We start from the raw sequence: 27,058 nt of genomic DNA, 5'->3' as shown, positions 1-27,058 counted from the left end.
AGTAAGATAGCTTTTAATATATGGTTGGGATGTATTATGAAATACATATATAGTAGATTTAGAGGGAAATACATTCAAATTTATAATTAAAAATTTTGATTTAACGATTTTAAAATAGAACTAAGTTTGGATCATTCTTCCAAATTCATACATGACGGATCCCAACCTCATAGTGAGATGTATGATATTAGATGTTATTGATAGGGTGTTAGAATGTATTTTGTTGGAGAAATTCCAACGGGGATTGATCTGGATCGACATTATTAAACAGTTTATTTCCGTTTCACTTCTCATATCTCATGCAATATTTCCAATTTGCATGGGAAGATTTTAATTTTGCAAGTCACCCCTATCTCTTGTGATATTTTATTTTTGAATTAAAGCTGCCTCCACTCTTGATCCTCTCAATATGATATCACATACACAGTTCTCATCATTAGGGTTAAGTGCAGATAGACATAGCCATATTTGATTCCTTAAAATTGAAAAGAAAAAGGAAAAGCATTGTCCTTCCGTACCATCAATTGTATACTTGCTGGAGCCCTGTGTGTGCAAGACATGTGGAGGGTCTTTTATACAACCTATTTGGCTGATGTATTGGGTTGAATTTTAGGGTTCGTTTGGTTTGGAGTTTTTGAATCGGAATCGAAATCTTTCGGAGTTGAAATCGGAATAGTTCATTCCCCATTTGGTTCAGATATGAATAAGAATAAGAATTAAAATCAGCAGGAATAGGATTTCATTTCCAAATGAGGGGTTGGGAATGGCCATTCCCTCAAATGGGGAAATGCCATTCCAACAGGAATGAGAATGGGTTTTCGATTCCACCCAATTAAGCAGTTGGAATCGGAATAATCCATTTCGATTCCGATTCTAGACTCTTATTCCCACAAATCAAACGGGGCATTAGTTTTATATTAAAAAATGTTGGTACAAGCTATTTGGGGGTATTGGGAGCGCTAAATTATGTATGGTGTACAGGGTAAGTGTGTCAATGGATTTGGAGTCCAATCCAAAATCAATTTAGACTAATAGATATATTGAATTGGATTAAGTCAATATTTAATCTATTGATATAAGATATGTATATAGGTGTTAATAGACCAGGTTTAAATTAAAATCAATCTAAACCAAAACGAATTTAAACAAATTGAATTAACCCAAAATAATCCATAATATTTATTAGATTGGATTAGACCAGATCCATTTATAATAGATCCACATTAAGTTGAATTGGATTGGACTAAATCCAGTAAAATTGACACCCCTAATAAAGGGAAGAAAAAAGATTACAGAAGATTACAGAAGAGGACGTAACATGCTTGAACATGCATTCTTAGAGTTGCCAACCTAGGATTTAAAGTAATGGTCCAAAATTTTTAAAAGCTTATATACAGAATTTAATTATCCACCACAAGCTTGAACATGCATTCTCAGAGTTGCCAACCTAGGATTTAAAGTAATGGTCCAAAATTTTTAAAAGCTTATATACAGAATTTAATTATCCACCACAAGAAGTATTTAAAAAGTGAGATTTAGAATAGAGAGAAGGTTTTCACATTAAATGTGATTCTTTTTAGGAATAAGTGGACTGAAATCTACATCAGAAATCTGAATTGCAGTCCCCTCCTAGTAGTAGCTCCTCCCTATAAATCACATTTCAAATTTTAACTCCACCTTAGGGGTGGATTGAACTATAAAAACCCCTTCTTTTTATGGTAAAATAGGGTGAATTCATTGAAAGAATCAATTATTAATTTAATGTACTAATAAAGATAGAATTTAATATACTATATTCTTAAAAGCCAAAAATCGAAAAGAATCAATAAAAACATAGCATGATTTTTGAACCGTCGTTGACCCGGATAGTCAGACTTGGCCTAGGAATCATCTAAACAACCAGTTCTGTTTTACCCCAAACCCAATTCCTAGCCAAAAACCATTGAAAAGTCAACAACCTATTAATCTCAACCTATTAATCTGGGCAATCAATTTACTAACCCGTTCAATAGTTTTAACCATTTTTTTATTTTTTATTTATTTTTATTAAAATGAGCCATCCATTCGAATTGAATGGTCGAACTATTGACCCAGAAATCAATGGTCAAAATAGTTACATTTTCGGATCGTTCTTTGAAACCATAAAATATACTAGTAAATTTGATGATTAAATTATCAATGAAAAAATCAATCTACCAAATTTCTATGGAATGGTCAACGGATTGGATGACTACGATCTTTTTGACCAATCTGGAGTACAAGTGCCCAACCCACTGATCAAAAGCTTGCCGCCAGCCTCACTAAAATGGTCTGAACTGGTTCGCCCACTTACCCAATAGCAAGTCAGAAAATGGGTGCTCTGAATTTTCACTCTTTTTGAAAGGTCAAAAATTCTCCTTTTTTGAATAAAGGTCTTGGGGGTCGTTTGGTGCCAGCTGAAGTGGCTGAACTTAATGACTTCGGCTTTTATCTTCCGGAGGTTGTTAGCTTCTTAATGGCTGAATATTATGATACCCTTTAAATATTTTATTATTTCATGGTTCTAATATGATTTCAAAAATATATTATATTTGATGTTGCACGATCAAGCTGCTTCCTACTGGAGGTGATTTGGCTTCTAGGCAGACGACATACTAAGTTGATATGCAAGAGAAGGATCAGAGAACCCGGGGTTGCTAGCCTGGTGAGGTCGCTCTGATCTTAAGTCAACAAACTGGTAGCAAGCTGAAATAGCTTAAGGATGTAGGAGAGCTAGAAAGCAAAGAAATCACGCGTCCCTTGTGCCCTCGAGGTTGGAGCCTTTAAATAGTGAAGTCCTCACGAGTTTCGCGGAGTAGTTCTGGGATCCTCGTTACGACGAGATCCGTTTCCGCGTTAATTGGGGGATAACGTTACCAACTGGTAAGGCTTATTTATTCCACCCGAACTGGGTGGGGAGGAAGATAAGGCTTGTCGTTACGAGGCGTGATCTTGTAAGAATTGAAATCTGATGGCGATGTTTCCGAGGTCATCAAGTAGTGGTCTGAGTCAATATCCCCGAACTGATGCTCTTCAGTCCCGAACTGGGGTGAACCCTGAAGTGCAGTGGGACCGAGGTGGTCCTGATGCGACCTTGTACCTAGGTGACCTCGTCTCGAGGTGACCCATGCCGAGGTGGTTTGATTATCTGAGTTCAATCTGTTGCGGTCATGGTATGTCAGGTTGAGCTGCCATCTATTAGTCAGGTTGTGTCCACGTGTCCCCCTATTACTAGGTCGGGCCAAATCGCCCTTCATCGATATTAAAAAAACGTGTTTCTATCATGGTTTTTAAAAACGAACCGGTTATCAAATCGGTCAGGGGTCTGGTTACCAATTCGAACGATCGGTCCGTTCTGACAAAAAAAATAAAAAATAATAATAAAATTAGAAAATGGTCAAAACCGTTCGAACGGTTTGAACTGTTCAAACGATTAACAAGGTTGATTCAGTGATTTGCTGACCAAAATCAATGGTTTTGGAGGAAAGCGAAACCGGTCAGGTAACCAGTTCCCGGTTTTTTCGATCCAGTCTGGTTTTGAAAAGTGGTTTCTATTATAGATTAATTGGGTCCAATTCAATCCGATAAATACTTTGGACCATTTTGGGCTGATCCAATTTGTTTAAGCTGGTTTTAATTTAGATTGATTCCAATCCAATCTGACCTAATCTAATATAAATCTATTACGGATGAATCAGGTCCATTCTAATCCAATGAATACTTTAAACCATGATTTTCAAAATCGGATCGGACCAGATGGTTGGACCATAAAATTGGGAACTGTTCAATGATCGATTCAGTTTTTCCCTAAAACTGATTTTTTTTCAAAAAAAAACATTGATTTAGTCAACAAACTGTTGACCTAGACAGTTGGACCATTTAAACCGTTTCACGATTTTGACCTTTTTATTTTTAATTTTTTTGTCAGAATGGGCCGACCATTCGGTTCAAACAGCCAGACCATTTGACCCGAGAACTGGACGTGACTGGTTCATTGTCTGCGTCGGTTTTAAAAACGTTGCTTTAAACCATTAAATCTAGACTGGTCCAATTCAACTCAAAACCGGTCCATTGACACCCGGAAGAAAATAAAGTTGACTAATCAGATACTTTTTAAGATTTATGACTCGATTGAATCAACTCCCGACAAGAAAACCTTCCAAAATATGGACCCATTATTGTGCAACCTGCAGATACTTCCGATAGTCAGCAATTGAACGCGTCAGAAAATCTCGTCGAGTCCACGCTAAATTGCGCCACGTCGAACATGGGTAGCGGGCCTAGCGGCCTAGCGGGCTAAGCTTCTCTGTCCACAACTCCACCCCCGCAAACTCCTCTCAGGTGCTTAATCGAATCTCAGGCTTATCACGTTCGATCGGCATCATTAAAGGCAACGTTGCCGATCCAAGAAATATATGAAAAAATTAAAACCAGAAGCAGATCACAGATTAATCAAACACGAGACGAGCATTCAATTAAACTGGGGATCGTAAAAGAGAACGAAATGAAACAAACACCTTTCGGGCATGGATTGACTGGGATTGGATCGGCGATTGAAGTCACCGGAGGCGGCATTGGGTTTCGATATCTCAGGCTTATTGGGCTTGTCGTTTCTCTTCTTCGAAATATTCTTTGTGTCTCTGTTGCTCTGATGCAGGCCCCTGAATCTCCGACGCTTAGAAGATCCAATCTAGTCGATCTTCTCATCTCTCTCGCTCCACGCTTGAACCAACTTCAGTATCCAAATGCAGTAAGTTTCCGGAGGGGAACCGCCGTGTCTGATCGGTCATGCTCATGCAGCGAGAAATCTGTATGTTCCGGGTGGATTCAAGAGACAAAAATCGTTGATGAACTACTCTCGACCAGTCTCGGTTCATTGTAGAATCGCCAGGGTTTTCCAACGAGTTCAAACGCAGACGTTCCGAAGCCTCTGCATCAAAGTGGATGTCGTTTACAAATCGCTACTGTAGGGAATCACATAGTGTTTTTCTGGTCCCACCTAAATCTGGTTTTGTCGCTTTCTATATCATAGTTAAATTCAATTTCTCCTTTCACGATAAGTTGACGACAACTGTTTTCATCTTATTCTCTCTCGCCCGCGCGCTCGCTCGCTCGCTCGCTTCTCTCGCCTATAAATTTGAACCATGTTTCGTTGTTTCTTCAACGTTTCTTGTGGTTGATTTGCAGTTGCAGAGATGGGTCTAAACTCGAACAGAGTGGAAGCGGCATGCAATGAAACCGCCCTGAGAATCACAACAACAGACTCTTTAACATCCATGGATGTCCATAGAGTGTGTTTACCACCCAAGCAAACTGTTTTTCAAGTACTCAAACACAGGCTCTCTGAAATTTTCTTCCCAGATGACCCTCTTCACAGATTCAAAAACCAATCACCATTTACCAAACTGGTTTTGGGTCTTCAATATTTCTTCCCTATATTCCAATGGGGTCCTAACTACAATCTCAAGCTTCTGAAATCCGACATTATCTCTGGGCTCACCATTGCAAGTTTGGCAATTCCGCAGGTAAGAAAAGCATTCTCTCTTCTTTTAAGTTCCTTTATCAATGGCCTGATATCTAGTGAGAAGAAAATGCTTAAGTTTGATTCTCATACATAAACAAAAATTTCCTCAAGTTCCAATTCTTGCTTTAATAGAGTTTTTTTTTTTTTTTCTTAACGTTAACGTGTTTCTTGTCGCTTATCAATAAATAGGTCAATAGAAAGGTATTGTCTGAATTCTGCTTCTTATGTTGAAATTGAACTCTGTACTTAATCTTCTTCATAACTCTGTGTTGTTTATGCTATAAAGTAAAGAAGTTATTTTGTAATTTAATTGGGGCCTTCAGAAATGAATTTAAGAAAGAGTCATCATAAACACCTTACACTGCCACAAACAATGCCAACTTTGATGGAACTATTGCAATGTTTCAGGAGAAAACAAAGTAAAAAATAGCAATTATTCTTGGTAATCTAATATTGTTTCTTGCCTTCCTTGTAATGCAGGGAATTAGCTATGCAAAGCTTGCTAATTTGCCGCCTATAATTGGTCTTTGTGAGTTCTGTTCCACAATCAACTCTGTATTCCTGTTGTTTAATCAACTGCCTTCTCTTATGAACAATCACTCCCGGGTTCTGATTTCTTAAATTAACTTAATTGGGTTCAGATTCAAGCTTTGTGCCACCTCTGATATATGCTGTCCTTGGGAGTTCCAGACATCTTGCGGTTGGCCCAGTCTCAATAGCATCTCTGGTCATGGGCTCAATGCTTGGAGAGTCAATCTCCAAAACTGAAGAGCCAATTCTCTTTCTAAAATTGGCTTTAACTGCCACACTATTTGCTGGTATATTTCAGGCGTCTCTGGGATTACTTAGGTATGAACACTGCAAACTTCTAGCAAGAAACTCATTAATGTGTGTTTTCATTTGGTACACTTCTCAATTTCAACTTCATCTTTCCCAACTTCTCTGACCCGGTCTCTCCATCTATATTGGAACCAAACCAAAATATAGTTTGGGTGCTTCACTTATCTAGCTTTTCCTCAAAAATAAAAATAGTAATAAGAATAACAATAAGTGAAGCAAATTTGAAAGATTAAAATTGCACAAATGAAATTAAATATAGTTCTTGGGAATACCCATTCTATTTTTCTTGTCTCGCACTTCACTGAAATGGATCATTTGCAGGTTAGGTTTCATCATTGATTTTCTCTCTAAGGCAACTCTGGTTGGATTCATGGCTGGGGCAGCAATCATCGTATCCCTACAACAGCTGAAAGGGTTGCTTGGGATTGTACACTTCACTGGCAAGATGCAAATCATTCCTGTTATGTCCTCTGTTTTTAAGCACACAAACGAGGTAAAGCAAAAGCTCTAATTGTATACAATACAATATAGAGTCCTATAATACAATCGCATTAAGAAAACAGAAATGTCTGATGAGGTGAATCTATCTTCCTACTTTTGTTTACAGTGGTCTTGGCAAACAATTATAATGGGCTTGAGCTTCTTGGCCTTTCTACTGACAACAAGGCATATTGTAAGTGTATCCTATATAATTTTTTTATTGAGTTTATTGTTTTTTTTTTTATCTTTTCATCCAACTTTCACTAGTGACAGGTCCCTTTGTTTTTAACATAGCTGCTGTTTTCTTAAAATTTTTGGCTGATTTCTAGAGCACGAGGAAACCAAAGCTTTTCTGGGTTTCAGCAGCGGCTCCATTAGCATCTGTTATTCTATCAACCATTATAGTCTTTGCCTTTAGAGCCCATATTCATGGCATTTCAACAGTAAGAACATACAAATCCCTTCTAGTTTTTTTTTTTCCTTTCTTTTTTTTCCAATAATTCCATATTATTCTTATATTGTTGCTGTTAACTATTATTGTTGTTTCAGATAAATATACAATAGCTTCTGATTTTTTTGTCCCTCCGTTGCCTAACAGATAGGTCACTTGCAAAAGGGTATAAACCCACCTTCAGCAAATATGTTACATTTGCATGGCCCTTACTTAGGCCTTGCCATCAAGACAGGGATCATAACTGGGATTTTGTCTCTCACTGTGAGTTTTTAAAAATCAGCCGCACCATCTTTTTTATATTTTTTTCTTCTGTTTCTTTTTTTCTTTTTCTAATTTGGAGCTACAGTAGTATTTACCAATTTATCTATTATTATTATTATTACTATTATTCATTTTATATACATATATTTTACAGGAGGGAATTGCAGTAGGAAGAACATTTGCTTCTCTCAGAAATTATCAGGTTGATGGAAACAAAGAAATGATGGCAATTGGTTTGATGAACATGGCTGGTTCTTGCGCTTCATGCTATGTAACCACAGGTCTGATGACTCTGATCATCTACATGACTCACTCATATTCTTCCTTACCGAAACCATCTTTGAGATCTTTCTTTAATTAGCAATCACCTACAAATTCCCAGACTGAACCTTTTATTTACTGAATTGTTTAGGATCCTTCTCTCGATCTGCCGTCAACTTCAACGCCGGGGCACAGACGGCAGTCTCCAACATAGTAATGGCGGCAACCGTGCTGGTGACCCTTCTGTTCCTCATGCCACTGTTTACTCATACCCCCAACGTCATCTTGGGAGCGATCATCATAACTGCCGTGATTGGGCTAATTGACTACCGAGCTGCCTATCGGCTGTGGTGCGTCGACAAGCTCGACTTCTTTGCCTGCATGTCTGCTTTTTTTGGTGTTCTCTTCCTCTCCGTTCAGATGGGTCTTGCCATTGCTGTAAGCTTCTCTTCTTTCTTTCTTCCCTAGCTTCATGCACAGATATCATGATGGTAAGATATCCGGTGAATTGGGTCCTGACATTTTTGGCTGGAATTTCAGGTCGGAGTCTCAATGTTCAAGATTCTATTGCATGTGACGAGGCCAAACACGGTGGTCTTAGGGAACATTCCGGGGACCCAAATTTTCCAAAACCTCAGCCGTTACCAAGTTGCTTCAAGGGTTCCCTCGTTCCTCCTACTTGGCATTGAATCCCCAGTCTACTTCGCAAATTCCGCTTATCTCCAAGAAAGGTTTGTATTTTGTCTTCTTGTATTTTCCAGCTAAAACCATAACAAAAAGTCTTAACTTCACCATCACAGATCACAGTCACACCTCTACCATATGATCATTCGTTGAGACTGATCTTGGACCCACGGGTCTTGTGGGATCCATTTGTTTGATGGGTCCTACTCAGCACATGTAAATCTCAAAGAACGATCTAACTTTTTTGCAGGATACTAAGATGGGTCAGAGAGGAGGAAGACAGGATTCGAGAAAGCAACGAGAGTCCCTTAAAATGCGTCGTCTTGGACATGTCCGGTACGTTATGCAAAGCATAAATGATAGATCCAGTAAGAGCTCAATCGGGATTCAATCAACTCAACAAGTTTACTCTGTTTTTGTTTTTTCAGCTGTAACAGCCATAGACACCAGTGGTATTGAGGCAATACGTGAACTTCGGAAGACACTTGAGAAACGATTGATTCAGGTAAAAGGGCCAAACCTCCGGTGAATTTCCGACGAGCATTTGTTGAATTTCTAATGATATGGGCTCTGTTTTCTGTTTGTAGTTTGTGTTGGTAAATCCTGTTGGAGAAGTGATGGAAAAGCTCCACCGCTCCAGAATTTTGGAGTCGTTTAAATTGAACGGGCTCTACCTCACAGTTGGAGAAGCCATCTCGGACATCTCGTCGCTGTTCAAGGCTCAGCCGTGAGCTCATCCTTTGGATTGCTTACTGTCTCACCATAGTAACATAAGTAAATAGCAGGAAAAACATTGTAATAAGGAACACTTGTACGTCGCTGGTGTAGCTGCGTAGGCCAAGCTCTTCTAAGAAGAGATTGTCAAAGAATTAGGGCAGTTTTTGGTATAGAAGGCAACGATTTCCCCTAAAAAAACTGAATCTGGTACAATTTTTCTTGTTAGCCATCAACCAAATATGATATTATTGCTAATGGGAAACAGTACAGTGCATTGGATTAGCACAGCACACTGTGCACGAGAGGGAACCTTTGTATGTTAGTTGGGCATAAGCACGTCCTATCACCTTGTTAGTCTCATGTCTAATATCTAAGTTGATCGGAAACAGTGTATTCAAAGTCAACGGTTGCTTAGCACGACATCATTGGCACATCCCCCTTTGGCATATAAGCAGCGCTACCTATGGATCGAAAAAAAATAGATTTTTATACTGCACTTCACTTCAGAATTCTGATTTGATTTGAATTTGAATTACAGAAACAATTAAATATTATAAACAGCCCTACCTATAATACCAGAGTTCTAATTACGATCCAATGCCACTGACATTGGTGAAACCAAATAGATGGCTCTTACATCACAAAAAGCTTGTCCTAACTGCGGACTTCAAACTCACATGAGTTTCTTCTACTGTCTAAAAACGGGTCAGGTATTGGAATTTGACCCTCTGATAGGGACTAGGGAATTGCAAATTCGGATCTGGACCAGAATCTATATAATCACGTGCCCTTATTGTTTATGTTTGCAGTATTTGTTTGGAACGTGTTTGTGTTAGTGTTTGCCCATCTGAGGCTGAGACAAGTCCAACCCAATTCATACACGAGATACTGAAGCCAATTTGGGGAGGTGGGCTAAGAAAAAATCTATAAGCATCAATGTCAAGCTTAGCCTAGCAACAAATGCAGAATCGAATTTTGGTGCCGGGATTCAGCAGCCGACCTACGAATCAAGAATCAATTATAGAAAACCAACCAAGTCAAACTATTAACCAATCAACTTTGGAGGGAAATCTATTTCCTCCTTTGTTTTCTTAATAAATTAATCGTGACAAAGTTCTACTAGTTCTTTACCTCTACGGCTCAATTTTGTGAATCAATTCATGGTGAATCAAGAATCCGTTGGGGTAAATCAGTTTGTGGTATACGGGCAAATTATGGAGAATCTGGCAACTTTGGTCCGGTGGAGAATTTTTCCATTTTATTTAATTTTTTTCTGCAACTTTTTGAGTTCTCTTTCTCCTGTGTTATTTTCCATTCCTCCCACTTTTGGTGCACATAGCCATTAAAATTCTTGCAATATAATTCTTTTCTTTCCTACTCCGGTTTTGATATTAAATAAGTCATTTCTTTAGGAACCCAGTATTACATTTCCTCCACTTCCTACTCAAAAAGTCTACTGGTTTTGGTGATTCTGCAATTTCTAATTGATGTGCTACAATGTCAAATTTAGGCTATCATGGTGAGCACCTCAATACTCAGAGCCAGAAATTTTAGTGGTATCTAAAATGGGACTGTGAATCAACATCTGACCCTGATCCCCCCCTTAATTGCAATTTCTAGGTCCTCACCCTAATTAGCTTTGATTATCTAAGCCTTACTCCAACTTCCTTTGGTTGAGAATTTAACACCCTTTTGAAAAATAAAAGTAGAATAAAACCATGAAAATGTGCATAAACAGAGAAGCCAAGATTTTAATGTGGTTGGACAATGGTTTCTTATGTTCAGGGATGAACTTCTAGTGAAGATTCATTTTATCTCAACTGGAATTAGGACCCTAACTTCTTCTAGTTTATGAAGAATAGAGCTTTTTTTCTCTCATAAACTTCAATTCAATATAAAAGGGATTGGATTCAAGGTCATTGCAATGATAATTTGTTGTCTCTACATCAGATACTGAGTGTAGGTGTCACCCTTGGAACTTGGAAGGAATTTACCTGTAGGCTTCATTAGGCTCATGTTGATGTCAACTAGGAAAGAAGAATGTTTCATTAGTAGATTCATTTCCCATGGAATCCAAATGTTGTCAACCGTCATCAGCTTCACAGAGACACCATTACTTAATTATGAATCAAGAACCGCAGCATTCAGTTGATGTCAACTGCTGCATCACTAGAAAACCACAGAGATTTCCATCGACCTTCTGCCTCAATTTCTCAGAATTGCAATGACTGCTCTCAATCTTATTCTGAATTCGGCTGAAACACGAAATTCAAAGGCAATTCACTGCATTTGGATTGAATTCCCACCTTGCTTCAATGGAATAGAAGTGACTACTCACCCCACCATTTCGAACTCTAATAAAAAATCATAATTCAAAGGCTAAAATTTGCCCCTTTTTTTCTGAATTCCTCTCTTCCATGAGATGGACCATATCAAAATGAGGAATCCAGAGATAAACGTAGTGACATTCCAATTCCACCCTGATCCAAGTGCAGCCAATAAATAAATAAATAAAACTGAGGATGTAGTCGGTAAGAACTTGATAGGCATTATTAGCACCCACCAACGACATAAAGCAGGCCGGCTTTCATTCTTGGCGGGTTAACACATCAATCTAGCGAGCGTGTGAATATTCAATTGTCACTTCTGATCCTACGGCCAATACATAAAGAAACAAACAAATTTCTCGCTTGTGAAAAGAAGCCAATTTTCACATTTGGAGTACAAGTCTTGAGTTCAGTTGTGCACGAAAATGAATGTAAACTACTTACTTAAATGGCTATTGTTCTCCTCTTCAATACAAAAAACAATTAAGAAAAAACAGGCCCCTATTAAAACCAGTCACCATTATACATGAGGCATTACTCTCTAACTCAAAACTACCAACCTTTTGAGGCAGGACCAGCTTCTCCACCTTGAATCTCCCAAATGTGTCATTTTTGTTTCCTTTCACCGGCGCCAGCATAGAGTGTAGAACCTTGAGTTTTGCCAAGAGGCCTCAAAAAATTCTTTTCTTAAGACACGTTATGAAATTGATATTTCATAAACCTTATCCAGAAATTCCGCCAAAGCAACAAAGAAGCGTTTATCATCCGTCCGCAACATAGTCTGCTACATATTCCCTTGCCTGTGGAGTTTCTCTAGTCAGTCAAACATCTGCATCGAAGAGCTCTCCAATTAATAATGCAGATATTGCAACCACACGGAGGAGCAAATGATCAAGTAATTGTCAACGTGGTCAATATTTTGAAAGCCACAGAGGCAGTCATGCACAAGGAAACGGTCAATGTTTTAAAAACTGACCCAGATGTCAACCCAATAACCTGCCGAGAGGGTGGGTTGGATGGTTCAACTGAATGGAACAGTTCAAAACCCAGGTCTTGTTAGCTCTCAGGATCACCAGTTTGACCACCAACACCACCAAGGGCAACAAAACTGAAAACGATGGAAGTGGCGACTCTGTGGCTTGCACTACAATGTTAGAGACAATAATCTCTAAATCCTATATGCTACAAGAAACTAAGGCCCTATTTGGTAGTACTTTTGAAAGTACTTTTTATACTTTTTAAAGTATAAAAGTACAAAGCACATGAACGCATTTGTTTGATGTGCTTTTTATTTTTAATAAACACGAAATAAAAGTACAAAAAACATGAAAAGCACAAAATCAACTTTTGATATTTCATGCTTTTTAGCCCTTCGACATACTTTATACTTTCTAAAACGTTTGCATCAACCACACGTGTGATGCTTATACACCCCACCACGTGGTAGCATATATGAATGTCAAGTGGAAGCATAAACATATTATTGTATTCAGTAAAACATGGCATGTCATGCATTGACTTACCTTCAAGTACCACGTGGCATCCTTATATGCTATCACATGGCATCCACCATCCATGTGTCATTGATCTAGCACTCAGATGCCATTTGGCATCCATATATATTGTGTGTGGCATATATGGATGCCACATTGTCACGGGGGTAGTTCTACAGCGGAAGAACCCGTGCGGCGTCATGGCCAAGGCAGGCCAGAACAAGCCTTTGTAACACATAGAGGCTAGGAGTGGCCCGATGGGATGGCTCCACCAAAGTCAGTAGCACTGGATCATGACCTCAAGTCCAATGGCCGAGGCACTCTCCTGGCTCAAGACCGGTCCATGGGAGGCGTCGCTTACGTGCTAAAGGGGGACAACCATAATGGAAGGCGACCATGCGCCGATGAGGTGACTTGGCACCGATGTGATGGATCTTCTGTATGCCGATGATGACAGGCACCTGTGTGCCATGATGATAGGCAACCGCTTGGACCGGAACACACCCGTGCGCCAAGGGCAACGGGGTAGCTCGCTCAGCTTGAGCAAGGGACTGGCGTGGTGAAGGGATGTGCTTGAGCCAAGCCCGCATGCCAAGCCTCCCTTGAGTATCGGCAGCGTAGTGCCGGTCCAACACTGTCCCCATGAGCAAGTGTGCGCCCATGAGGAACCATGGTAGCCATGCTAGCCGTTAACCAGGGCTGCCCCGCAAGGGGATGATGGTCTAGGAGTGCCAAGGTTAGGCACCCAAGGAGGTCGACCACCCCTCCTCAAAGAGTCTTTTGGTGGTCTACCTGAAGATGACATCAATTCTCCCAAAAATCTTACAGGCGAAAATGACGGACATGTCCCTAACGTAAGCCTGCCAAGCGTAGGCAAGGCTAAGCCTGTGTCAGACCGTCACAGGCTCCCCCACTCAATCCATTGTCGACCTCGACAATGGTCTTCACGTGATTGCGCGTCTATGTCCCGCGCCATCCACTTCTCCACCAGTTCTTGGGCTCACCTAGTCAACCCGGGTCTTGCCTATGTTGGTGTCCATTTATGGGGACGGAACCATTTCACCATGCCGACCTGCCTAGACTTCACCCCTCCAATGTTGAGGTTACTCAAACCGCGCAATGGCTATGCCGTTGATTTGTGAAAGAAGGGCCCTCGAAGAAATGTGTGTGGTGCTTCGCAGAGGTCCGCCCCATGTATCATCTTACCTCAAGGCTCAACCGTCTTCTTGGTAGCTTTTCAGTGATGCTACCGAACACGCTGATAGGTCTACTCCTCCTGTTGGCGATGACCTGGGTACCCTTTCACCATGCTGGCCTGCAGACTTCACCTCGCCCTGTGCGGGTTACTCAAACCTAACCATGGCTTATGCTCTCCTGGCCCTCGAAACTACGCTTCGCCTCGCCGACTCGGGCTACATCTTCACTCCGAGGGGGCCCCACTGCTGCTGCCTCAAGGAGATTTGACCGCAATCTGTACGAGTGTGGGAACTTTTACCCATGAGTTTCCGAACATGCACTCACCTTGTGATGAGCTTCTGCTGCTGCAAGTGTTCAACCAGAAAACTGAGCATGTCCACCTGTAACTTTGCCGGTGTAAGACCGCCATGCTCCAACGGCCAACGTAACCACATTCCTAACAAGGCCCATGCGTCTGCCCCCGCATGAGGACAACAACCAATGCGTCTGCACCCGCAAAAGAAGCTGTTTTAGGGTCATTGGAATGGGAACGCACACAATGAATGGCCTCTTGATAGGCCAGATAAGATATCTGCTCAAACAGTGTACCCACATTCCTATCAAGGCTCATGCGTCTACCCCCGCATGAGGACAACAACCAATGCGTCTGCCCCTGCAAGGGAAGCTGCTTTAATGTCATTGGAATGGGGACACGAACCATGAAATGGCCTCTTGCCAGGCCTGATTTGAATTCCGCTCGATCCTGGGTGGAAGTGCCTAGGGACTGCACCCCACAAAATGCTGCTTGTCAAAATGACCGCTTCAACTGGCTCTGGGCTAATCTGCTAAAAACCAACTGCAACTGCAATTGGCCAACTTGCTCTGATACCAACTGCCACAGGGGTAGTTCTACAGCGGAAGAACCCGTGCGGCGTCCTAGCCAAGGCAGGCCAGAAAAAGCCTTTGTAACGCATAGAGGCTAGGAGTGGCCCGATGGGATGGCTCCACCAAAGTCGGTAGCACTGGGTCATGACCTCAAGTCCAATGGCCGGGGCACTCTCCTGGCTCAGACCGGTCCATGGGAGACGTCGCTTACGTGCTAAAGGGGGACAACCATAATGGAAGGCGACCATGCGCCGATGAGGTGACTTGGCACCGATGTGATGGATCTCCTGTATGCCGATGATGACAGGCACCTGTGTGCCATGATGATAAGCAACCGCTTAGGCCGGAACACACCCATGCGCCAAGAGCAACGGGGTAGCTCGCTCAGCTTGGGCAAGGGACTGGCGTGGTGAAGGGACGTGCTTGAGCCAAGCCCGCATGCCAAGCCTCCCTTGAGTATCGGCAGCGCAGTGCCAGTCCAACACTGTCCCCATGAGCAAGTGTGCGCCCATGAGGAACCCTGGTCGCCATGCTAGCCGTTAACCAGGGCCGCCCCGCAAGGGGATGATGGTCTAGGAGTGCCAAGGTTAGGCACCCAAGGAGGTCGACCACCCCTCCTCAAAGAGTACGTTAAGCTTTTGGTGGTCTGCCTGAAGATGACATCAATTCTCCCAAAAATCTTATAGGCGAAAATGACGGGCATGTCTCTAACGTAAGCCTGCCAAGCGTAGGCAAGGCTAAGCCTGTGTCAGACCGTCACAACATGGCATCTAAACATAATTAATGACAATTGTATGCCATGTGACATTCATCTATGCTGCCATGTGGATATAATATTATTGACTTACATTCAAATGCCATGTGACATCCATACATGTTGCCATGTGACATCTACATGCCAATGACCTCCATATTCAAATGCTACATGGCCATCCATATATGATGTCACGTGTTATTCACATATTATTAACTTACATTCAAGTGTCACATGGAATCTATATATGATGTAATGTGACATGCACACATAAAATGTTTTGTTGTATCCAAACACCATTATTTGCTTTTATTTTGAAAAAAAAAAATGTTTTTGAAAAATTTTCATCCAAACGGTTTTTTAAATAAAAGTAGAAAACCAAAAGTATACCACATTCTTTGTACTTTTATGCTGTTGAAAGTACAAAATGCAAAGTACAAACGAACAGGGCCTAAAACAATTTTCACAACGTCCATTCAAAACCAAATCCCTTATAGACTGGTGATGTTGAAAAACTTACAATGAATTTAAACAGAATGATAAAAGTGTAGACAATCGGAAATTTCTAGTTATACAATGATTAGAAGCTAAGCTAAGAAAACAAGATGAAAGGGGTTTTCTAGTTAAGACAATGCCAAGAAATGCTCTGAAAAACCAGATTGGACAATGGACGCTGGGAAGCAGACCCCAATCAGGTCCAAAGACAACAACCAGTTCTGGCAGTTTTATGGTTAAACCAGTTACATCAGGAAAACCAGAAACAGGACTTTCCCAGTTTGATGTCCATCCCAGTTCTAAGAACAGTGGTTCCAAGTGACTTTAAGCAATGAATATGGAAGGGTTGACAATAACTGAAACACCAAGTCACTTCAGTAATGAATCTGAAAATATCAATACCAAGGTTCAAAGTATCAATACTCTTGACCCAAAATATTGACATATTGAGAGTTAAATTCAATTGATACTGTCACTTCTTTTTCACTTTTTTTTATTTGACAGTCAGTTTCAACTTATTGTCAAGATAAATATTATTATTTAAATCAATTAAAAATATGCAACTCTCAGTATTTGGTGTATCAGTGACCATGAAAACTGATACGTGTATCATATGATATGCACCGATATGTTGCGATATTTTGAGCCATGATAAATACTAACTGAAAAAAAATAAAATAAAAAAGACTGTTTGGAACCATGGTGCTGCTTCCCGTTTTGACTCTACACATAAGTGCATCACTGACTATTTGACTTTAAAGTGCAAAAAACATATTTGGTTGGAAGATTTAACTTAAAATGGAAACACCACGTTTTGCATTGGGTTATTTGCATGGGGGTATTGAGTTTCAAAAAGGTGTTTCTTGTATTTGGGAATATTCCCACACCAGTTGTGCTATGTGCCACCTAATGGTGCCTATGTGTTTAAAACCATAATAAACTATTGTACAGTGTGTTTTGTGTTAAAACATCTCACTTTCTCATTCCCAATGTCATGGTCTAAGTTCAAACATCGTGACTTAAAAAACCACAATACTAAACACCTACCTAATAAATGATCAAAATGTTTTGTCATGGCACTAGAGATGTGAAGAACATACAGGATTGCAGGATATCAGAAGAAAAGGCACGACTGCATTATGGCCCATGAGGTAGAAATCATTAATAAGCAATTATATAATTACATGAACCATCTGAGAACATTTTAATCTCCTGGCATACTCATTTAGGAAGAACTGGCAGAAAGATGAACCATGTTTAGTTACAATAACAGCCATGCATATCAATGTTCATTATAACACACTAGAAGTAGAAGACATATAAAGCAGTTGTTCTAAATTCAATGAATTCAAGCATAACCAATGAAGTTAATGGGCACATGTACGGATCGAACTAGCAATATATGCAGCATAACAGCAACGTTCCTGTTTTAGTAATCATGCAATCAGTATTTCATAGAGCTAGGACTCATACAAAAATGCTCATGTTAGTGATAATGACAAAGGTTTTGCAGTATTACTCTTCCACCATTTAATTCAACATATAGCTCAACAACGAAAAGATAAAAGCTACACTTACTTGAACGATATCGTGTAAGAATGGGGATTTCTCGTAGTTCACGTCTTATGCACAACCACTCACCAAGCAAAGCCATCACTGCAAGACCAGTACCATTTACAACCCACCATGTAATTGAGGATGGCCACCCTCCATATGCGATGCATATAAAGAGATGGATAATGTAGACGGTGGCCGAAAAATCTAAGCACTTTTTAGCTCTCTCAATCAAATAAAATATATAAAAAGCCCTGCTCAGACAACCAAATGTTCAAGCTTAGCAATTATGTAGTCTCTAATACTAGAAAAAATACGTGAAAAATAATGACAGAAAGAGAAAAACAAATGTAAGTACCATACAACATACTGTACTGGGAAAGCAAATTCTACTTCTAAAACCCATGGTTCTAACCTTAGCAAAAAAACAATAAATGGTTTTAAGGAGGTAAATACTGCTTAACATTCATGTCAATATGGTAACTGACTTCACAAGCACAGAACTTTATGTTTTCTTTTATGTAACAAATCTGAGCAGGATTTCATGCAACCATGACTAGAACAAGAAATTGGCATACAATTGAAGACAAAGCATTCACAATTTTTGCTAAGCACAAAACCTTTTGCTAAAAAGCAACCAGAATAAGAAAGCTGAATTTAAAAACTAGATGAGACCCACAAGCAAAACATTTGACTAAGGTCAAACCAATGAAACCTGGACATAGAATTATTCAATGCTGAAGCAATGAATGTGTCGGACAAAAAACTTACACTACTACGGAAGTTAATGAACTAAATACTAATTTATATGACTAATGGTTTACTTCATTTATTGGAGAAGTAATTTTGCTGAAGAGAAGAAAATAACACTCTGATTTAATTCTAAAATACTTGTCCAAAGAATGCACCAAATAGCTCAATTTCTTCATACCAAATCTGCTTCTCTCTGGACGACTTTTTTTGTTTTTTTAGTCAATAGCAGCACGGGAAAATACAGAAGGCCCCAGAAAGCTTGCAAAAATGCACAGAATATACAAATTACTCTGGAAGATATGGACCCTGATGTAAATTAGAACTCAAAATCCAACCCTTAGCAAACCCTAGAAACCAAAGACCAAGAAGTAGGAAGAACCATCTTCACACTCTGGACATAGTCATGGATTCACTTTGCCTCAACCTAAAGGAAACTTAACCAAAATAACACATGAGAGGTTCAGCATTCTAAAGGACAAATATATATACTGGCAAAGACATCATATCTGAAGGTTAGTTCATTTTTCATATAAAAGTTAATTAAAAATGTTTCACATGAAAGGAACATATAAACTGAAGAAAACATCATGAAACAAAATAATAATAATGCAGCCAGTAGAGTGACTATCAGATGAATATGAAAGGAATAATATAGGTTCTCACAACTCTGGCAATAAGCTCAAGTTGGAGATAACTTATATTGCACCCAAGTCAAGTTGCAAATCCTCCTGTTTTCTTTTCTTCTTCAACCCCCTCTTTCCCTTCCAAAGAAGTCTGGGCCAAACCCTTTCCACCTTAGGTCAGTGCTCTTTGTTGGGAAGTTTACTATGTAAAATTAAACACTTTGGATGCATTGCAAATTAAAAGACCTAACCTTTGCTTGTCCCCTAATTGGTGTTTCCTCTGTAAAGCTAGTGGAGAGAGTTGCTTTCATTTGTTTATCTCCTGCCCAGCGGCTGAAAGCTTATGGGAAAAGTTATTTGTACATTTTGGGTGTAGGTGGTCAGCTCCTACAGGTCAGTGGCCTTTTCAACACCTCTTTCTTCAGCTGGTCTAAGCAGAGGGGTAGATTATTGTGGGGGTATGCAAGAACTGCACTGATTTGGACCATTTGGGAAGAAAGAAATGCTAGAATTTTCAATGACAAAGAAAGAAACCTGGAGACTCTATGGGACTGCATCAAAACAAGGGCTATACATTGGATAAAAACCTTAAAGCTGTTCTATGGAGGAATTGGGAAGCGGTGGCACTCTCCTCAGACACTAAAACTAAGCCTAATCCAGAATGGCCTCCACCGGAAGAAGGATTCCTAAAAAAACAGCTAAATGTGGACAAATTGATAGTTGAGGGGGATTCCAAGCTGGTAATTGGGTGGCTAAATGATCCAGATTCTGTTATTTGGACCTACAAGGAAGCTGCAAAGAAGTTAAAATGGCTAATCTCTAATATGATTGTAAGAATTCAGTGGCAAAGAAGGTCAGCTAATGCCTAAGCAGATTCTTTAGCTAAGCAAGGGGCTTTTAGGGAATCTATCTTTTGGGCTCAATTGTAAGCTGATTTGTACCTGGGGCTGCATCTCATGCCTCCTAAGATGCCTTTCTATACACAATTTGGTTAATTCTTAATAAAATATTTCCTTGACTATCAAAAAAATTAGATCCAAATTTTAATTAGATTCGATTTATTGAGCATGACAAGATTGAGTGGATGATGGAAACTGCATCTGGTCTTTGGTGGCTTCCGATCTAAATACCTCATTTAGGTGGATCCAAAGAACACACAATTCCCTAGCTGATTCTTTAGCTAGAGAAGTAGCAAATGGGGAAGACTTTTACTGGGGGTCCGACCTGTGTGGAAGATGGTTGTAACATAGTTCTCTTCTCCTTTATCTTGTATTAAGTATTATAGCTTCGTCCAGCTTTTATCTCACCTTTTGTATCTCTCCCTATTCCTTTTTGATATTTAGGTTCAGTTTGGGAAGTGTACAAATACAAATATGTGCAGTGCAAAACATTATATACAGTATTTCTAAACCTTGTATAACTCTTCCCAAATAGAGCCTAATGAATTGTTATTGATCTGTTGCTGAATTAAAAAAAGTACATGCATACACACATTAAACATGGCAAAAAGATGAGTTTTGTTGTTCTTCCAATTTATGTATAGACTCAGTGACTAGGTTATAAACCTAGCCAAAATGAAAGCCATCTCAATTTGTCTAAAGAGGAGGGACGGAATATGTAAATGTATGTAGGAAAATCTGTATAAAGATCCATAGAAAAGAAAAGATAATATCAGAATGTTCCTCTGTAAACCAGATAGAATGAAGAAGAAATATGTAATACTATAGTAAGCTGGAGAAAAACAAAAGGAATGAAATAACTGGCTTTGATTCATCAAATTTCATATATATTTTAGAAAATGCATATACAATGGATACCCAAATGGTCAAGCACATAGGCCTAAATATTTATATGTAAATTGCAATATTGCAATCCCACTGCTCACTTCCCATGCATTTAAGATATATGAATACTTAGATGATAAACACATGTGCCAAAAGAGCATATGCGGGTCCAACCCAAATGGCTTTTGTGGAAGGTAGGCAAATTCTTGATGGGGTGATAATTCCAAATGAATGTGTTGATTCAAGACTGAAGAGTGGTCAACAAAGTTTAGTTTGCAAGCTTGTCATTGAGAAGGCTTATGACCATGAAGAATGGGATATTCTAGATGATATTTTGGCAAGGATGGGTTTTGGGGAAAGGTGGAGAAGATGGATGTTTGCATGTATTTCCTTGGTCTCCTTTTCAGTTCTTGTTAATGGTACATCCACACCTTTTTCTCAACCCAAAGGGGCTTGAGACAGGGAGACCCATTGTCCCCTCTATTGTTTGTTTTGGTGGTAGAAGTTTTAAGTTGCTTATTATGCAAGGGAGCAGAAATTAGGATGTCTAAAGGATTTAAAGCAGGAAAAAATGGAGTCTCCATTACTCATCTTCAATTTGTTGATGACAGATTGATATTTCAGGATGCCCAACTGTGCACGTGCTGAATTTAAGAGTGATCCTCAGATTTTATGAAATGTTGGCAGGGCAAAAAATCAACATGCAGAAAAGTGTGATGATTGGAGTGGGTGACATCCTGGAATCTCTTTTGGAAGAATGTGCAACAACTTTGGGCTGTTTGGTGGGGGAGTTCCCTTTCACTTATATGGGTCTCCTTATTGGGGCAAAAGTTTCGGTTTCTTCAACTTATTTGGGTCTCCCTATTCTGTTCTTGACAGAATAGATCAAAGATCAGCAGGTTGGAAGGGAAGGTATCTCTCAGTTGGTGGAAGGATAATTCTTATAAAGAGTGTGTTGTCCAATCCAGTGTTTTAAAAACGCAAGGGGCAATTTGTGCCCGAGGCACAAGGTGCAAGGCAAGGCACGCGCCTTTTTGAAGCAAGGTGCAAAAATACAAAAAATAAATAAAAATATATTAAACATAAAAACATTATATTAATAAAAAATATAAACTTAAATTTTAAAATAAGTGTTTTAAAAGACCTATTATCTAAAATTAAAATACATAAACATAACATGAAAAGCGTATTCAAAGGAAAATTTAAAAATAAAACCAAACATATAAAACATTTTCAAGCATGTAAAACCCACAATATCTTTTTTTCCTCAAATGCATTACTTCAAATTTTCAAATAACTAATGTGATGTAAAACATATTGCAGTCATGATTCTACGAGCTGCCGTTGTACCAAGCCCCTTGAGGCAAGCCCAAAAAAGTCCATAATAGGGTCTTAGATTCTTAATCCTTACATAAAAAATGATTAAAAATGATTTTATAATTTTAATTTCCTTTCAAAAGGCAATTAAAATTATAAAATCATTTTTTTTGTGTGTGTAAGGAATAAGGATTAAGAATCTAAAACCCTAGCAAGGGCTCGTTTGGGCTTGCCTCAAGGGCCCCCAGCCCCCCAGCCCAGCTATTAGGTTAAAAAAAGAACAAAAAGTGCAAAAAATAAAAAAAGACACATGCCTAGGATGAAGTGCAAGGTGCGCGCCTTTTGTAAGTGCTACACCTAGGGGCTAGGCGAGGCACACAGAGTGCCTAGGCACACCTTTTAAATCACTAGTCCAATCTCCTGATATATTACCTTTCACTATTAAAAGCTCTAGCTTTTGTGATAAGTTCAATTGTAAAAATGCAAAAGGCGTTCTTACAGGAAGTTAAAGGGATTGAGAAGAAATTCCACTTAGTTAAGTGGGATAAGGTCTGCATGAAAAAGAAAGATGGGGATTTGTGGATAAGAAGATTGAAGATTTTCAATAAAGCTCTTCTAGGAAAATGGGTGTGGAGATTTGGGTTGGAGAGGGAGGCTCTTTGGAGTGGGGTGGTGGCTTGCAAATATGGGGTTATTGGGTTTGGGTGGCATTCTAGAGTAGTGAAGACATCCTATGGAATAAGTGTGTAGAAAGGAATTATGTGTTTCCAGTCAGATTATATCAACTTTGTATTGCTCAAGGTTGGAGATGGTTCAACAATCAAATTTTGGGCAGATGATTGGTTGGGTATTGGGAAACTATGTGATCTTTGCCCTCGACCGTATAGGTTGGGTATGAAAAATAGCTATGTTGCATAGAATTTTGAGATCAATCAAGGTAGAGTAGTATGGTGCCCAAAACTTAGGAGATCTCTCTTTGACTGGGAAATTCAAGAGTATGTGGATCTACTGGAAATACTTCAGTTAGCTGAAACTCAGGTGGAAAGGAAGGACTCAAGATGGTGGAAAGAATCTAGAAATGGATTGTTCTTAGTCAAATCTTTCTACAAGGTTTTGTGAATGTCAAATGGAGAAAGTGCAGAATTGAAAGGGATTTGGGGAAACCTTGTCCCCCCAAGAGTGGAAGCTTTTGCATGACTAGTGGCATTAGATAGCATTTTGACATTGAATCATCTTCAAAACAGAGGTTTCCACTTAGCTAGTAGATGTTAGCTTTGTGAGAATGCAGAGGAGAATGTATATCATTTATTTGTTGAATGCCTTTTCTCTAAGTTTTCTTTTTATGAATAATGAATGATTTTATTAAAAAATTAGAAGCATAAAAGATAAACAAAGAAAGCTCCCAAACAGAGGTTTTTTTTGGGCAACCGTTTCCCAATTGCCTTTTCTCTAAGTTCATTTGGGGTTTCTTCTTTGGGATCTTCAAGGCTAGCCGGTAGTCTCCTAATATGGTTGAGGAGGTCTTCTCCAAGTGGCCAAGTGTAAGAAGAAATGCCAAGGCCAAGATCGCCTGGAGCTGCATTTCTTTTGCTGTTTGTTGGGAACTCTGGAAAGAAAGAAATAGGAAAATATTTTTATGAGAAGGCTTGAACAAGGGAATATATCACCCTACTATGTGGTAAAAGAATAATGGACTGGGTTTTCATTCTCCCTGAGTTTGAAGGAGTCACAAATAAAGGCCTTGGTTCTGGTTTTTGGAACATTCTAGAGCTGGCTTAAAAGTTTCCCATGTGATTGTTTTTTTTTTTTTGTATTTCTTATTCTTCTATTGAGTGCTCCCTTTTTGTTTGCTTTGATCTCCTTTGTAACTTTGTATTCTGGTGATATATCATCACTGTCAAATGTACTACTCTCTTTTCATTAATAATTTTTCTTTTTTATTTATTACCAAAAATATGCCAAAAGAGCATAGGAAAATTAAACGGCATGCATTGTTGAAATCTGCCAGATAATAAACTATTCTAAATTCTGATATAAAATGCATTCGGATAATATGAGTATATGACTAAGACTTCAGCCAATTAAAAGAATGAAAATAAAAATTAATTAAAATAGTGAACGAGAAAATAATAAAATCCTTACCCTGCAGGTGCACTGAGTAGAAATGAGGAAATGACGCACCAACCAGTGACTGTAGAAGCAGTCAGAGTAGCATAATCAAAGAAATAGACTAGGCTCATTCTAGACACACGAGTCCCAACAAGAACGAACATGAATAGTCCAAGAGTAAGATAGTATAAACACTGCAGGCACACAATCTGGGAGACAATGAGCCAAGGATCCCATACCATCGCCCCATAGAACATGATTTTTATCTCTTTTTGAATTCCAAGATTCTTCAATTCTTCAAAGGACTCAATCCCCTCCAAGTTTCAAAACTCTCCTAATCCACTTCTCCAATGGAAAAATTCAAATCCCATTCATCGATTGCTAGTTGAGGGGTCTTGAATCATAACTTCAATTTTCTGAAAGAAATAAAGGAACTCAAGCCACCGATTCCCCTAACTTCAGAAGACAATTCTTACAGTTTTCTCCTTCTCGCAATCAAACACCCTGAATTAAAATTTCAAGATCCAATCTTCTGAATCAACAAAACCTCTATGTTTCCAAATCGATAGTAAAACAAAAAACTAATAATGACCTGCCTTTTGTGATTGAACACGTAACTTCGTTCTACAACCCCTATCTCACCAAATTTCAGCACTCACTCTGATGAATTGAACAATTAGAGCCCTCGCAGTTTCAAATTCAACTAGGGTTTATCTGATCCAAATCAGATCACCGCGATTAAAAGAAGGGAAACGGTAAGAACAAGAGGGCGAAACGAGAAACTGACCGCGTAAGTCTGAAGGCGCGAACCGTCGATCTGCCACGAAGAAGTATTAAGTCTCGCCCTCACTAGATCATACTACGTACTCATGGTTTCATTCAAGTTAATGGGTTAACAAGCGAACAAATACGCCATTGCTGGTACCACACCCGGAGGGAATATGGAGAATGACTGAAAGTATCCTTTGCTTTTCCTAGACTAGCGAATTACCTTGTAAACCCGGACCCGATCTGTCCTAAACCATCAGTCCATCACGGGCCGCCCAGGTTCCGGGCCTGAAACATAAGCCTGGCCCCAGGCCTGATTGGGCTTGATTCCAGACCTATGTCTCTTATATATAATATTTTTATAATAAATAATATATAATATATATTATAAGTGTCATATTATAATATCTATATATAAAATATATAATATAACATAAATAACATATATACGTATCTAGACATTATATATAAAATATATATACTTGAATATATGAATTCAAATCAGTCCCCCACAACCAGGGGGACCAGGGGAGCCATGGCCCCCTCCTATGGTTCAAAAATCCTCACTATTTCATGTAAATTTCCCTCTCCCTCATTTTCTCACTCTAATGGGTTGGTCCCCTTATGACCATCCATATTTGTTCCCCTCCTCGCTCCAATTCATCTTAGGTTTTGGTCCCCTTTATGAAAATTTCCTAGCTTCGCCCCTGCTCACAACGTCCCACAGTACATCCCTGCTGTGTATTGAGAATATCTTCCAATGATAATATCAGAAATGATGATGTCATTATCGGAAAATATTTCCAATACACGGTGAGAATGTACTGTGGGACATTGTGGAGGGCAGTCTTGTGAGGGGCTGATTCGGTCTCTGAATGCCAGGCCGGGCTTGATGCATTAGGCCTATGCCCAGCCATGAAACTTGTGTGCCTAGGTTGGCCGGGCTGAAATGATCACCTTTAGCTCAAACTAACTGGTTTATAGTACCAAGAAAGGAAAAAATATGTACCAAAAAACTAGCTGATTTATAAACAAACTGCTTGGGTTTTTAAAAACTGACTGATTCAGGGGTTGTTCAGTAGTGTGGTTCAATAGAGCGTAGAGCATTTCAATCTATTGGGCCCCATTGAAATACACCACACTATACGTCTTACACTGTGGTGTGGACAGGTAGATGCTTTATTGGACAAAATTTTTAATGAAGTACTTTAAGCTGTGCTTGGTTGCACTGTAAATAAATTTGTATTGATATAAAATTATGGCAGTGCAAATGATTTGAATGTAAATTCTAACCTATTTTTATTTTAAATTTTAGCTTATTTTGTTTAATTGAAATACAAATGAAATAAATTAAAACACGAAGCAGAATAAAGTAAAACCCAGAAAAAAATAAATGAGAATTTGCATTTTTTTTCATTTACACTCCCATGCATTTGTATTAGTGCAAATAAAATTGCATAGCAACCAAACGCAACCTTATTAATTTATTACAAGACTTTACAAAAACATTTGCATGTACTATAGCGTGAATTGATCCACTAATTTTTTAAAATAAATTACTAAAATGTGGATGATAAATTATGATATTGCTGGGTTCAATCCACGCTATGATGTAGATCGAACTGAGCTTCCCCTCAAGTGAATGCATTTTGCACCTTGGCATGGGTTGGGACAAACTATGCCATGATATTTTCAAAGTAAACCATATTACCAAACAACCCTAAATGTGTAAGAGACAAAATACCAGAGTAAAATCCCTCTTTTTAATATTGATTGCCATT

The 27,058-nt window shown here is 39.1% G+C and overlaps 2 protein-coding genes across 4 annotated transcripts; one reads left to right on the top strand and one right to left on the bottom strand.

The window, feature by feature from the left end:
• Positions 1–4,431: 4,431 nt before the first annotated feature.
• On the top strand, positions 4,432–9,494 carry LOC148842730 (putative sulfate transporter 3.4). Its single transcript, XM_088958929.1, has 13 exons — positions 4,432–5,543; positions 6,023–6,071; positions 6,184–6,391; positions 6,704–6,875; positions 6,990–7,055; positions 7,192–7,305; positions 7,461–7,577; positions 7,732–7,858; positions 7,990–8,276; positions 8,379–8,569; positions 8,773–8,858; positions 8,951–9,027; positions 9,110–9,494. The coding sequence occupies exons 1-13, from the start codon at positions 5,214–5,216 to the stop codon at positions 9,251–9,253; spliced, it is 1,968 nt and encodes a 655-aa protein (XP_088815055.1). The 5' UTR covers positions 4,432–5,213; the 3' UTR covers positions 9,254–9,494.
• Positions 9,495–11,905: 2,411 nt separating this feature from the next.
• On the bottom strand, positions 11,906–25,596 carry LOC148842729 (uncharacterized). Of its 3 annotated transcripts, none has more exons than XM_088958925.1 (4): positions 25,106–25,470; positions 24,543–25,013; positions 17,948–18,177; positions 11,906–12,366 (listed from the first exon to the last, which is right to left on the bottom strand). In XM_088958925.1, exons 2-4 carry the CDS (start codon positions 24,764–24,766, stop codon positions 12,254–12,256), a joined length of 567 nt encoding a protein of 188 aa, XP_088815051.1. In that variant the 5' UTR covers positions 24,767–25,013; positions 25,106–25,470; the 3' UTR covers positions 11,906–12,253. The 3 variants fall into 3 exon arrangements, with proteins under 3 accessions (XP_088815051.1, XP_088815053.1, XP_088815052.1); XM_088958927.1 differs by having other exon boundaries at positions 11,906–12,395; positions 25,106–25,463; XM_088958926.1 differs by having other exon boundaries at positions 11,906–12,395; positions 24,543–25,596.
• Between the last annotated feature and the right edge of the window lie 1,462 nt (positions 25,597–27,058).

Source organism: Nelumbo lutea, chromosome 8 (genome assembly GCF_056320005.1).
Source record: "Nelumbo lutea isolate HS-2025 chromosome 8, American lotus-T2T, whole genome shotgun sequence".
NCBI lineage: Eukaryota > Viridiplantae > Streptophyta > Magnoliopsida > Proteales > Nelumbonaceae > Nelumbo > Nelumbo lutea.
Note: the sequence above shows the minus strand (reverse complement) of the source record. Positions and strands in the feature narration are given on the sequence as shown.